At 48.3% G+C, this 14,923-nt stretch overlaps 1 protein-coding gene across 5 annotated transcripts in view; it reads right to left on the bottom strand.

Annotated features, from left to right (window-relative positions):
* LOC105487178 (transmembrane protein 268) overlaps positions 1-13,770 on the bottom strand; it is a 46,141-nt gene extending 32,371 nt beyond the window's left edge. For 3 of the 5 annotated variants that reach the window (XR_011612800.1, XR_011612801.1, XM_071078235.1), the window contains exons 1-3: positions 13,412-13,491; positions 8,819-9,002; positions 1,559-1,668 (exon numbers count right to left, since the gene is read on the bottom strand). Coding sequence is in view for 3 of the 5 variants with exons in the window: in XM_071078235.1 (XP_070934336.1) it covers positions 1,559-1,668; positions 8,819-8,924 (216 nt within the window). In the remaining 2 variants the exon portion in view is untranslated. Of the gene's footprint in view, positions 1-1,558; positions 1,669-8,818; positions 9,003-13,411 lie in introns of all 5 variants that reach the window. The other 2 variants (XM_071078233.1, XM_071078234.1) reach the window with 2 other exon arrangements.
* Positions 13,771-14,923: the final 1,153 nt, after the last annotated feature.

Genomic DNA, 14,923 nt, shown 5'->3' with positions numbered 1-14,923 from the left:
CAACATGGTGAAACCCTGTCTCTATTAAAAATACAAAAATTATCTGGGCGTGGTAGCACATGCCTGTAATCCCAGCTACTCGGGAAGCTGAGGCAAGAGAATTGCTTGAAGCCGGGAGGCAGAGGTTGCAGTGAGCCGAGATCACACCGCTGCACTCCAGCCTGGGCCACAGAGCAAGACTCTGTCTCAAAAACTAAATTAATTAATTAATTAAATAAAATAGAAAAAAAAATTATATTTAGGAACACGGTAGAACAGTATGTAAACTGTTCGCGCATAAGAAAACCCTATCTGCCAGGCGCAGTGGCTTATACCTGTAATCCCAGCACTTTGGGAGGCCAATGCGGGTGGATCACTTGAGATCAGGAGTTCGAGACCAGCCCTGCTCAACATGGTGAAACCCCGTCTCTACTAAAAAATACAAAAATTAGCCAGCCGTGGTACATGCTTGTAGTTCCAGCTACTTGGGAGGCTGAGGCATGAGAATCACTTGAACCCAGGAAGCAGAGGTTACAGTGAGCCCATATTGTGCCACTGCACTCCAACCTGGGCAACAGAGAAATACTCTGTCTCAAAAAAAAAAAAAAAAAAAAGAGAGAGAGAGAAGTAAATTCTAAAACCTTCAGGCTAAAATTAGCAGTATATCTTCCCTATTTGTAATTAATCCTTAATCCTCCTTGGCTAGCACAGGAAAGGCCTGACCATGTTGGGGACTTTGGGAAAAGAGTAAAACCCATACATATAGGTACTTCATAACAATAAGAGCTACAATGTATTGAGCATTTACTATATACTAGAGACAATGCCAGGGTTCCTCAAGCATTATTGCATTTAATCCTAACAAAAACCCTTTGTAATAGGTATCAATATTAGCCACATTTATAGATGATAAAACTGAGGCTCAAAGAGGTTAAGTCACCTTCCCAAAGTCACATAGGTAGTGAGCATCTGAGCTAAATCTGTATCCAGTTCCACAGGTCTGTAAGCCTGGCCTCAAATCACTATGCTTGAAGGTACTGCATCATTATCTAATGAATTCATATGCACTTTCCTTGGTATATGCAGTTCCCTCTTCCAAAATGCCCTTCCTCCTCTCCACCCAGCATATTCCTATTTATTCAAGATCCCAGATCAAGCATCTGCTCCTCTGCAAAGCTTTCACAACCACTGCCCTCTTCCCCCAGGCAAGTTTCTCATTTTCTCCTGTGAATGTCTTCACTGCCTATGCATTCCTCTCCTGTGGCATTTATATGATACGGTCCCAATTTCTCCCACACACGTCCATCTCCCCCGCTGGGATCTGTGTCCTGTCCACCTCTATTATGTTTAGCCAGTTAAGTGCCTGGCACAGAGTGGGCACCCAAAAAATACACATTTGTTAAGTGAATTAATTGGGAAGAGAGGAAAGAGAGAGCAGTTCTAACACGCCTTCCTTGTATGCCCTATGACAGCTGGCACAGACTGTTTCATAAAGATTTTGTGAATAACTGGATGAAAAGATACATGGATGAATGGATGAAAGAGAAAATGGTAGGGATTCAAGGAAATCAGCACTCACCTGAATGCCCCAGGTTTGCAGTTGCTCTTCTGCGGCTCCCAGGTCGAAGGAGATGGGTGCACAGGTATTGTCAATCCGGAGAACAGTGAGGACCTGGCCATTGTGGAGCTCTGGAAGCAGACCAGAAACTTCATCTGGCTGAGTGATAACCATACCATGCTTGTGGGGTGAGTCCAAAGCCTGATGGCATCACGTCTCTGGCCATGAGAACCTCCTCGCAACAAGGAGGGACACTGTGGCCATCCTCAAATCCTCCTGAGGGAAGGACTGGATTTGACTGGGAAGCCCTAGGAGGCAGAATTAAGGCCAGAGGGAGGAGGCTACTAGGACCACAATGTGAGACCACATAAGGAAGAACTTCCCAAGAGCAAAAGCTGTCCCCACAAAGAATAGGTATTTTTTGTCCCCACAAAAAAATGTTCCCCAACACAAGGAACATTTAAACAGAGAATGAAAAACTACATTAAGCGGGGGTGATGCAGTGGACCTTGATTTCAGCACTGCAAAGGATGCTCAGCTGAATAAGTTAAATTCCCAGTAGGCTCAGAGAGTCTAAGAAAGAAATCACTGATCACAGTAGGCAGAACAATGGCCCCAAAGACATCCATACCCTAATCCACAGAGCCTGCAAATATACTGCCTTTCATGGCAAAGGGCGGAAGTAAGGGGGCTCACTAGATGGCCTTTAATAGGGAGACTATCCTGAATCATCTGGATGGGCCCCATGAAATCACAAGGAACCTTAAATGTGGAAGGGGGGGACAGAAGTAGAGTCAGAGGGAGATGTGACTATGGATGAAAGGCAAGGAGGCACGTGGCATCAATCGCTTTGACCATGGAGGGAGAGGGCCATGAGCCAGGGAATGTGGGTGGCCCCAAGGGGCTGGACAAAGAAAGGAAATGGATTCTCCCCAGAGCGTCCAGAAAGAAAAACAGTCCTGCCAACATGGGGATTTCGGCTCAGTGAGAGCAGTGTCAGACTTCTAACTTACAGAACTACGAAATAACAAATCCAGCTGGGCACGATGGCTCATGCCTATAATCCCAGCACTTTAGGAGGCCGAGGTAGATGGATCACCTGAGGTCAGGAGTTCGAGACCAGCCTGGCCAATATGGTGAAACCCCTGTCTCTACAAAAAACACAAAAATTAGCCAAGCGTGGTGGTGGGTGCCTGTAATCCCAGCTATTGGGGAAGCTGAGGCAGGAGAATTGCTTGAACCTGGGAGGTGGAGGTTGCAGTGAGCTGAGATCGCGCCATTGCACTCCAGCCTGGGCAACAAGAATGAAACTCCATCTCTAAATAAATAAATAAATAAATAAATAAATAAATAAATAAAATAATCTGTGGTTGGTTTTTTTGTTGTTGTTATCATTGTGTGGTTTTTTTTGTTTTTTTGTTTTTTTTGAGACAGAGTCTCTCTCTGTCACTCAGGCTGGAGTGTAGTGACACGATCTCAGCTTACTACAATCTCCACCTCCCAGGTTCAAGTGATTCTTGTGCCTCAGCCTCTCAAGTAGCTGGGAGTACAGGCATGCACCACTGTGCCTGGCTAATTTTTGTATTTCAGTAGAGACATAGTTTCGCCATGTTGGCCAGGCTAGTCTCAAACTCCTGGCTTCATGTTATCTGCCCGCCTCGGCTTCCCAAAGTGCTGGGATTACAGGCATGAGCCACTGCACCTGGCCCAAATCTGTGGTTTTAAGCCAGTATGCTAGAGGTAACTTGTTATAGCAGCAATAGAAAACTAATACACTGACTTACTGGTAATCCCTCCTACATATGGCTGTAACACACTCAGCATGTCAAAAGCATAAAATATGTGTTTATTCCCTCAAAAAACATGCATCAAACCAGGCTGCTCCCAACTGCTTACAAAGCCCTCGCCCTCCAAGGGTGGGATGAAGCCAGACCATGAGACCAGCTGGAGAGAAAGGTCTGGACTGAAAACCCCTCATGGCCAGGGAGGAATGGCAGCAGCACGAAGCCAAACCTACCCGCCTGCAGTTCCAAGTAGAGAAACTGGACAAAAGGATCGAGATCTCCTTGCACCACAGTACAAGGCCCTGTGAGCCACTGGTCAGCAGCCAGGAGGTCTGGGGGTTGGGAAAGATTCCAGCCCTGGGATTCTAGGTCCCAGGTTTCAGCCACACACTGCTGAGGACTGGATATTTTGGCATATTCTCTGTGGCTGCTGCTTAGACAATGAGGCAGGACAGAAGGGATTAAAGCATAAGTGTGTTGTCTGCTGGCCCAAACCACCTGTCACCCCAGTCTAGTTCTGAACAGTACTTGAATCTTTAAAGCCAAATGACTCACTATACTTTCCTGGAAATTCCTGGCCCAGCCCAACCCTCTCTCTCTCTGCTCCCCCAGTGCATCACCAAGTCCTGCCAACCGGGCAAACAAAACATCTGTCCACTCCATGCCCTCCTGGCATCCTCACCTCTCCCTTGGCCCTCTGCAGTAGCCTACTAAGTGGCTTCTGCTGCAAACCTACCTTTACTTCTATGATGCATCTTCCACACAGTGGCCAGGGTGCAGATCAGATGATACCAACGCCTTGAGTAAAACTTTCAATAGCTTCCTGGTGCTTTGCAAAAGCCAACCTTGTTACCATGTTCTTCCAGCCCTTAGGAAAACCAGCCTCCCGCCAGACTCAGCTTGAGCCCCTCAGCCTCGTTCTGTGTCTCACCACACCAGCCTCCTTCACTCCCTGAACACAGTGTTCTCCCCCACCCCAGGGCCTTTGCATATGCTGTTCCTCTCTCTAGAACACGTCTACCTAGCTTCACCCAGTTACAGCCCATGCATCATTTGTATCCCAGCTTGATTCACTTTCCCCAGAGCGACCTCCTTGACACTCTAAACTACTAACTGATTAAATCCTCTGCTAAACCTACCATAACTGATGCTCTTCTCCTTAATACTCACCAAAGCTAAATACCTATGTATGCAATTATTTGATTACATATGCATGAAATTACTTGAACAAAATCTATCTTCTCTGCCAGACTATACACTCTCGCATTGGTTTGTTCATCATTGAATCCCCTGATCTGATACAAACAGGAGGCACATTAAATACATGTTTGGTGTATAAACAAATTAACAAGCTAGGAAAAGATTTTTTTTTTTTTTTGAGACAGCATCTCATTCTTGTCACCCAGGCTGGAGTGCAGTGACACTAACGCAGCTCACTGCAACCTCCACCTCCCAAGGCTCAAGCAATCGTCCCACCTCAGCCTCCCAAGTAACTGGGCTCATAGGCATGCACCACCACATGTAGCTAATTTTTTTTAAATTTTTTATTCTGTAGAGACGAGGTCACTATGTTGCCCAGCCTCGTCTTAAATTCCTGGGTTCAAGCAATCTTCCCATCTCAGCCTCCCAAAGTGCTGGGATTACAGGTCTGAGCCACTGCACCCAGAGAGGAAAAGGTTCTTTTTTCATACCCTGGGATATCATCTCTGATCTCAAGGGTTCCATAGAATTCTAAATTCTACATCCTGCCAAAAAGACATTTATTTTGCTTTTTCTCTCTCTCTCATTTTTTTTTTTTTTTTTTTTTTTTTTTTTGGAAGTGGTAGGAACAAGGAGGCGAGGTGGTGAGGTGGTGAAAACACAAGCTAGATAGCTTTCGAGTTCAAACTGGAGCTCGGTCTCTTACTAACATGGTAAAGTTGAAGAAGCAACTTAAACCTGTTTCCTCGCTTAAAGGATGCACACATTCACTGCAGAGGACTTTACAGATAATTAAGGTGATAAAAATAAAGTGCTCAGCACAAGATGGGTACAAAATAACTGGCTGCTATTTTCATAATTTAAAAGCAAGCTTGTCACAATTCAAGTTATAATCAAGCAACATTTATTTATTTGTGTTTTTAAAAGCAAGCTTGCCACAACTCAAAATTAAAATCAAGCAACATTGATTTATTTGTGTTTTTACTCTCCCATACCTTGTTCCAGAAAGGATTTAAGGTGGCTTCATAAAAATAAAATATGAAAAGATAAAACTGACCAGGCACAGTGGCTCACGCCTGTAGTCCCAGTACTTTGGGAGGCTGAGGCAAGTGGATCACTTGAGCCCAGGAGTTTGAGATCAACCTGGGCAACATGGTGAAAAACCCTGCCTCTACAAAAAAATACAAAAAATTAGCCAGATGTGGTGGCACGTGCCTGTAGTCCCTGCTACTCGGGAGACTGGGGTGGGAGGATCCCCTGAGCCTGGGAGGTCAAGGCTGCAGTGAGCCAAAATCACGCCACTGTATTCCAGCCTGGGCAACAGAGTGAGATCTTGTCTCAAAAAAATATCAGTAAGTAACTAAAACTATAAAAATATTTTTTTTTGAGATGGAGTTTCGTTCTTATCACCAAGGCTGGAGTGCAATGGTGCAATCTCGGCTCACTGCAACCTCTGCCTCCCAGGTTCAAGTAATTCTCCTGCCTCAGCCTCCTGAGTAGCTTGGGATTACAGGTGTGCACCACCACACCTGGCTAATTGTTGTATTTTTAGTAGAGACAGGGTTTCACCATGTTGGCCAGAATGGTCTCGAACTCCTGACCTCAGGTGATCCAATCCACCCGCCTAGGCCTCCCAAAGTGCTTGGATTACAGGCATGAGCCACCATGCCCAGCCTGAAAATAAATTTTAAAATAAGCAAATGAGGAAAACCAGACAAAACAAAAAGAAAGGCAGACAATAAGAACAGGTTCTGGGTATGCAGCCCTTTCCTAAGCACCAGGCAGTACGCTTGGGCTTCATTCATGATTTCATTTCATCCTCCAAGAGCCCCCAAAGCTCAGTACCATCAGCATGGAAAAGAAAACTGAGCCTCTGAAAAGTGAAGAAACTCCCTTGTAAACAGGGAAAATGAAAGTGAGAACAAGAAGCGACAAGGGAAGGTAGTGCACAAAATGCAGGCAGTCAAGCAGATCCAGTCTCAGACCAGCTCTCCACTCCACAGGAAGAATGAAAACTCCGCTTTGATTTGGACTCCACGCATGGAGACTCAGAACCATTCCCAGGTCTAGTTCGTTGTACACTGAATTAAATGTTTGCCCAAGCAATGCAAAGATCTTTCAGGATGTCTTTGTTTGCCTTTCCAACCAAGAGTTCCTGGATTCTTTGCAATACCAGCTCTCATCTGTTCCTTACAGTGAGAACAGCAAGTCCTCCACTTAAAAATACTTGTTTTTACACCTAAGCTAAGAAAAGCTACCAAAGAAAAATGTGTGTGGCTGTGTGTGCGTGTGTGCGTGTGCATGCAAGCACAGAGAGGGCAGCAGCTTCCTACAAAGGAACAAGAACCGATGTGCCAAAAATCAGTGAAGCAATGTCTTCAAAGTTCTGATAGAAAAATTATTTCATTCCATCTTGTTCTACTATTGTGTACACACTGCTTTCCTTACGTATATACACACACAGTGCTTTCCTAACAACAGTAGTAATAAAAGAAGCCTTTGTTTTTAAGCAGTCAAATTTCAAAGTCTCTAAAAAAACCCTCCACATTCCTGTGGACCCCCACAATTCTGGATGCTGTTTCCCCTTGCCCATATCCAGCTACTCATTAATTCTTTCATTCAACAAAATATTTAAATTGAGCATCTACTATGGGCCAAGGTCTGTGCTAGGTACAGTAGATACAGGGATGAAAAAGACAGAAACCACTTCCTTCAGGGAGCTTACACTCTAGTGAAGAAGCCAGACTTCAACACTTTATACATAATTATTTACAGACTATGATAAATGCTAGAGGGAGAAACAGGAATACATCAGAGGGTCCTGACTTCGACTGAGCCACCAGGAAGATTCTTCAAGGAAGGGATATTTGAACTAAGTTCTGAAGGATGAATGGAAATTCCTTTTTTTTTTTTTTTTTTTTTGAGATGGAGTCTCACTCTGTCACCCAAACTGGAGTCCAGTGGTGCGATCTTGGTTCACTGCCTCCGCCTCTCCGGTTCAAGTGATTATCCTGCCTCAGCCTCCCTAGTAGCTGGTACTACAGGCGCCCGCCACCACATCCAGCTGATTTTTGTACTTTTAGTAGAGAAAGGGTTTTACTATGTTGGCCAGGCTGGCCTTGAACTCCTGACCTCAAAGTGATCTGCCTGCCTTGGTCTCCCAAAGTGCTGGAATTACAGGTGTGAGCCGCCATGTCTGCTGGATGAATAGAAATTCATCAGGAGAAAGGAGGCAGGGGAAAAGCACAACAGGCGGAAGGAAACACAGGTGCAAATGTCCTGAGGCAGAACAGCACAGCAAAGAACATGAAGACAGGCCTTGCAAGCCGATACTGACAGGTCTTCACACTAAGCCCCATGGGAAACACTGAGCAGAAAGTGACATGGTTGGACTAAATGTGTATTTTAAAAAGATATCTGGGGCCAGGTGTGGTGGCTCATGCCTGTAATCCCAGCACTTCGGGAGCCCGAGGTGGGCGGATCACCTGAGGTCAGAAATTCGAGACCAACCTGACCAACATGGTGAAATCCCATCTGTACTAAAAATACAAAAATTAGCTGGGCATGGTGGTGGGTGCCTGTAATCCCAGCCACTCAGGAAGCTGAGGCAGGAGAATTGCTTGAACTTGGGAGGTGGAGATTGCAGTCAGTCAAGATCATGCCACTGCATTTCAACCTGGGCAACAGACTGAGATTCCATCTCAAAAAATAAAAAAATTAAAAAAAAAAATTAAAACCTCTGGGCCTCATATCCGTAACCCCAGCATTTTGGGAGGCCAAAGCCAAAGGACTGCTTGAGGCCAGGAGTCTGAAAACAGCTTGGACAACAAAGTAAGGCCCCATTTCTACAAAAAACATTTTTAATTAGCAGGATGTGGTAGTGCACACCTGTAATCCCAGCTGTTCAGGGGGCTGAGGTGGGAGCATTGCTTGAGTCCAGGAGTTCGAGGCTCCAGTGAGCTATGATCACGCCACTGCACTCCAGCCAGCATGACAGAGCACCCTGTCTCTAAACAAGTAAAAATAAATTAGAAATATAAATAAATAATAAAGAGCTCTCTGGCTGCCATGTAGAGAACGAATGGAAAAGAGAAGACCAACAGGCAAGCTTCAGCAGGGGCTCAGCAGAGAGGGATGGTGGCTTGGTCTAAGCCCAAGAGACAGAACTGGTAAAAATGACAGAATGTGGCCTCAAAGACACCTCCCCCTGACCTTATCTAAAGAAACTTCTGTGCCCTGTGAGTGCAGCTCAGCATGAGGTAGAAAGGGGGTGGAAAATGAAAGGTTGTGATCTTACCTTGCCCCCAGCCGGGAGGGCTCCCTCCAGGCAGAGCGCTCCAGCCAGGGGAGGAGGGGGGCAATGGGCCAGCGGCCCCCGGGTCCACCTGTGGTTCACAGGCCATGGCAGGGTGCCAGCTGTTTCTACTTCCCCTTCTCAGAGCTGTGGTTCATTCTGGAGCAGCCAGTTCAGCATCATATGCCTTCAAAACACAGCACAAAAAAGAACTTCAGGCCTGGGACTGGGCAAGATGGGCTTCCTAGGGGCTCTCTCCAGGGCCAAAGTCACCAAAGGCCAGGGAGAGCCACCCAGAGTCTTTTTGCCAAATTTGGCCTTTCTGAAAATGCTGACAAAAATTCCCAGGAGGAGAAGGAGGAGGAAGAGAAACTAAAACCCTCCAAGGCCCAAACTGAGAACTTCCCTTCTGGTCTTGGGTCTCCTCCAGCCCAGGCACAGCCAAGGGTCCACAGGGTACTCAAGAGCTGACCAGGCCCCACTGCCAGGCAGCTGAGATTTCTGTTCCCTTATGGAGGATGCCCCAGGCAACCAGGCACAGGATAGGTATATTCATTACAGGGAGTCTTGTTTACACACAGGATTTCAAGTAGCTTCCCATAAGACACTGCAAAATACAAATTAAAAAAAAAAAAAAATCAGGCACAGTGGCTGACACCTGTAATCGCAGCACTTTGGGAGGCCAAAGTGGGTGGATCACCTGAGGTCAGGAGTTTGAGACCAGCCTGGCCAACATGGTGAAACCCCATCTCTACCAAAAACACAAAAATCAGCTGGGTGTGGTGGCGCATGCTTGTAATCCCAGTTAGGAGGCTGAGGCAGCAGAACAGCTTGAACCCGGAAGGCAGAGGTTGCAGTGAGCCGAGATTGCACCACTCCACACCAGCCAGGGTGACAGAGAGAGACCATGTCTCAAATCAAAAACAAAAACAAACAAACAAACAAACAAACAAAAATCAGACGGTAGGAAAGACAAATGAATAAGAAACGTAGGCTGAGCACAGTGGCTCATGCCTGTAATCCCAGCACTTTGGGAGGCCGAGGTGGGTGAATCACCTGAGGTCAGGAGTTTGAGACCAGCCTGGCCAACATGGAAAAACCCCATCTCTACTAAAAAATACAAAAAATTAGGCCGGGCATGGTGGTGGGCACCTGTAATCCCAGCTTCTTGGGAGGCTGAGGTAGGAGAATCACTTGAACCCGGGAGGCAGAGGTTGCAGTGAGCCGAGATCACATCACTGCACTCCAGCCTGGGCGACAGAGAGAGACTCCATCTCAAAAAAAAAAAAAAAAAAAAAAGGCAGTAACACCTGTCATGGGTGTTTCCTTGATGAGAAACTGAGTTTCCAGTGCCACTCTCTCCAGCGGCAACCTGCACATTTACCTCTGTTATGTGTCCACCAGCAGGCCTGAAAATTACCCCTCACCAAGGATAATCAGGCCTAAGTCCCCTGGGATGACACACCAGCCCTGCTAACCACATGGTGAAAAGTCTACTAGAATCGTCTTTTGCTACCATGGTTCTAGATGTTTGTGAGGACATGAAGTATCCAGTCAGCACACATCTTCATGATTCCAAGCTGGCCCAAGGGCTGATGGCCACTGATCAGGCCCCCTGGAGAGGGAACAGGGCTCTCATGCCCTCACCATCTTTCACTTCTCTCAATACTTTAAACAGCAGCAGCTACAGAATGTGTGGGACCCAATGCAAAATGAAAATGTGGGGCCTCCTCTTTAAAAATAATGAAGAATTTAAAGATGGCAACAGCACAGCATTAAACAAAATGGGAGGGGCTTCCTAAGTGGCGGACCCTGTGTGACTGCACAGGTTGCATGCACCTGAAGCTGGCCCCAATTTTCAGCTCTGGAAGATCACTTAGGAGCCTCCACTCCCAACCAAGAATATGTAAAAGATGAGCCTTTAACAATTATCATATACCTGCCCTGCACCGGGCTCTAAGGCTGCAAAGCAGCAAACTATGAAAACATTGAAGACTTTAGAGCCAGAAAACCTGGACTTGAATTCCCACTCTGCCACACACATGCTCTTTGACATTAGCTGTCAAGGTACTTAACAAGCCGCACCTTGCTGTTCTCATCTGTAAAATGGGGATAGAGAGGTCCACCTCATATAGCTGCTGTGGGGATGTAACAGAAGGAAATGCAAGCATAATATCCAGTACTCTGCTCACCAGACCGGCTCCTGTCCTCAACATGATTTTCCTATTTTACAGGAGAAAAAACTGCAGGTCAAAGATGTAAAGTGACTTGCCGAAGGTTGGGAGGCCATGCTACCAGCGTGGAGCCAGGAGGTAAACCCAAGCCATCTGGCTCCAGGGTCCAAGCACATAATTTCCATGCCCTTGCCCCTCTGCACTAACTGTCTCTGAGAATGTTCATGAAATCACCCTTACAAAACAAAACAAAACAAAAAAGAGTGAGTCAAGGGAGACTGCATTTCCCAGGCAAGATCAAGCAATAAATGCAAGTCAGCCCTGAGATGTTACACTGGGGCCTTCTCCTCCTCACCTGGCCCACAGCAGAAGACTCTCCTAAATATGCTAAGCGTTTCTCACTCTCATCATGCCTTCCTTCCTTCCTATTACCAATAAAAATAGCCACAAGGATCTCTGTCCTGCACTTGATAATCACTGAAGCCCTTCCCTGCTTCATTTGATCATCTCTTAGGCCCCTGAGGCAGATATAATTCTGAGATCCATGTTCCAGACAAGACACATAGGGACATCGTAGCTAGGGGCCTACAGCCCAGAAAAGCTGACTAGAGTCTCAAAAAGGCCTGGGGGACCAGGGAGCCACGAGGGACCATGCCCAGGCTGGAGCTGCACAAGCATCCTTCCAGACTGCGTGGAAGGTTCCATTCGTGGCAAAAATCCCACCATGAGGCATTGTCTTTCGGAAGAAATCACAGCACCCTAGTTGGCCCCATCAGCCTCTCACAAAGTACCAATCGGCAGGCTTTATTCCATTCACCTGGAGGCTGTTTCCTGTAATAGCTCAAAGTAACCAACCCTGTCCTGCCGCTTCCCACCTGTGTAACCTTGAGCGAGTTCTCTCTGCCTCAGTTTCTTTACATGTAAGTGGGGAAAACGACAGTAACTTCAGGTGGTTGTGAGGTTTAAAGAGTTCACACATGTAAATCACTCAAAATAGCACTGGGCAAATAGGAATCACTGAAGAAATACAGCTGCCATCATTTTTACTCCACAGACATTTCCTAAGCACCTTCTCAGGCCAGGCCCTGTGCTTTCTTGACTACGAAACTGGAAATAAAAATGGAAGTTCCTACTCAGCCCTCCCTGCTAGGGATCACCAAATGGTAGGAATGACAAACTCAGGGAAAGACAATTACAAAACAAACAATTGCAACAAGGCAGTGAGAGGGAGCACCTCGTTTGGGGTGGAGGAAGGGTTCTCCGGAAGGCTTCCTGGAGGAAGGAGGCTCCTGGGCTTGGCAAAGGTGGAGGTGAGAGCCAAGAGAGGCCAGTGCCAAGCAGAAAGGGATATGGATCAGAGGCCAGGATGGGCCCATCAGGGCAGCCTGTGTGGTCACCTTGCAGCCCCTCATTCAACCAGGAAGCTGCAGAGGGCAGGAGGGGTGCTGGCAAGACCCCAAAGGCAGATGCCTATCATATGTCCTGAACTCCATTTCCCCATCCAGCTCAGCCCTGCACCAGCCCTAGGACAACACAGAGGGTCTGACAGATACCAGGGTGGAGGCAGAGCAGAGGGAGTGAGCACAGCCTTGAGGCCCCTGCAACTAAGCAGGAAACTAGAGCTTCTCTGAGTCTCCTTTGCTGATTCTGCATTTTAACCAGAACTTCCAGATATCCATCTTGCACAAGGTCAGCTCCCCTCTTTTTCAGCTCGTAGAGAGCATCTGCAAAGGAACATACTCTTAAGTCCTATTGCGCAAAGTCCTCCATCTCTGCAGACACCGAGGGCCCAGCCTCCCAGGGAACTAGCACTGAGATTCATCAGTTTCCTAAGTCAGGTTTTGTTTTGTTTGTGAAAAGCCCAACACGAGACCCTAAAAGGGTCTGTTACAGAAGTTTCGGGGCGAAAAAACCTTGAGACACAATGAGTCCGAGCTCTCCATTTTACAGGTGAGGACGTTAAAACCCAGAAAATAAAGTGTACCATCCAAGGTCAAGGGGCCGGTCCTGGACTGAGCCAGAATTGAAACCCAAGCTCCTTCAAGCCAGCCGGAGCTGTCCCGCCATACACGGCCTTGGCCTTGGGCAGCTGTCTCGCCCCAGTCTCAGTCTCCGCCCTCTGGAACTGTCCAGGTCGGCTGAGGAGGGGGGATCTCCTTCACCCCAGAAATCAGTCCGGCCCTCCCCAACCGCGGGCTTCCAGGAGGCTTCTCAGAGCCGCTCCCACGGCCGGCACGCGGGGGCAGGGGCCCCAGGGCGTAAAGAGGCCACCCGCAGGTTGCTCGGGGCGCCGACCCCAGGCCGTCTGGCCCGAACACAGGCCAAGGCGGAGGCGCCCAGGCGGCCTCCCAGCCCCGGAGCCCCGCGGCACCAATCCCGGATCGCAGGACACGGGCGCGCGCCCGGGCCCGCGCACACTCACCGCCCGCGCCTCCGCCGCCGCCGCCACCCCGGGACGCGGAAGGTCGGGGGCGCCGCGCCCCTCGTGCAGTAGCCTCTGGGCGCCGCAGCCTCTGGGCATCGCAGCCCCGCGCCCCGCCCGCCTCCCGCGTCGCGCGGCGCCGCGCCGCCTTCCCGGGCCCGCCCCCCGCCCGGCCGGCCCTGCTCGGTTGCCCAACCCGGAGGAGCCGCCCGCCGGGCTCGCTTTGGGGCCACGAGGGAATGCGGCTCCCGGGCCCGCGGCGGAGCGGAGCTGGAGGCCGCGTTTCATCAGCCTAGCGCCCCGCGGGACGCCGGAAGGAGTCTCAGCGCCCAGCCGACCACGTGCACGGCATCTTAGGGCACGGGTTCCCGCCGTCTCCCCACTGTAAAGGAGCGGCTTACTCCGGAGGTCCAGCCCCCGTCACACACACAGTCACGGGACCCGTGGATGAGGCAGTATTTGAGACCAGAAGTTTACTGGGGACTTGGGTTTGGTTTTTGTTTGGTTGATTTTGTCATTGTTTTTAGAGTCGGAGGTCTCGCTGTGTTGCCCAGGCTGCTATCAAACTCCTGACCTTAAACAATCCTCTAGCCTGGGCCCCCAAAGTGTTGGGATTACAGGTGTGAGGCACCGCACCTGGCCGGGAACTTGTTTCTAATGGAAAATTGTGTGTGTGCTGTATTATTAAGAGCATTGGTTTGGAGTCAGACTATCTGGGCTATGACTCGGGTCTCTGCACTTCTTATATCATCTTTGGTAAATTATTGAACTTCTCTGTGCCTTCGTTTTCTGTAAAAAGCAGATAATTATAGCTACTTCATGAGGTTGTGTGAAGATTTAATGAGATAGTGTGTGTGAAATGTTCACAACTACCAGACACGTAACTGCTCGCTCGTGTTCCCAGTTGCTATACTCACAAGGGCTCACTCCCACTGCCATCTTTCATAATTTCAAAGGGTCTACAGTTAAAAGTAAGTGCCCTTTCCCCTGAGGAAAGCACTGACCTTGTGCTTTCCTTGTATTTTTTCTCAGAGCACGTATGTACCTGTGCGTGTGTGCGTTTACACAAAAGGCCTTTTCTATTCTGTTGGGCACTCTGCTTTTTCATACGACAAAGTACCTTGGCGCTCATCTGCCAGAACATGCCACACTGCCTCATTTCTTTTTAAGGGGCACATAAACGTCCCTATATTATATTAGGTTGGTGCAAAAGTTACTGCGTTTTTCTGCCATTAAAAACATTGCAGGCTGGGCCCGGTGGCTCATGCCTATAATCTCAGCACTTTGGGAGGCCGAGGCGGGAGGATCACCTGAGGTCGGGAGTTTGAGACCAGCCTAATCAACATGGAGAAACCCCGTCTCTACTGAAAATACAAAATTAACTGGGCGTGGTGACGCATGCCTGTAATCCCAGCTACTCAGGAGTCTGAGGCAGGAGAATCGCCTGAACCCGGGAGGCGGAGGTTGCAGTGAGCCGATATCGTGCCATTGCACTCCAGCCTGGGCAACAAA

The sequence above is a fragment of the Macaca nemestrina genome, chromosome 14 (genome assembly GCF_043159975.1).
Source record: "Macaca nemestrina isolate mMacNem1 chromosome 14, mMacNem.hap1, whole genome shotgun sequence".
Taxonomy (NCBI): Eukaryota; Metazoa; Chordata; class Mammalia; order Primates; family Cercopithecidae; genus Macaca; species Macaca nemestrina.
This window is presented reverse-complemented; position numbering and strand designations above follow the sequence as displayed.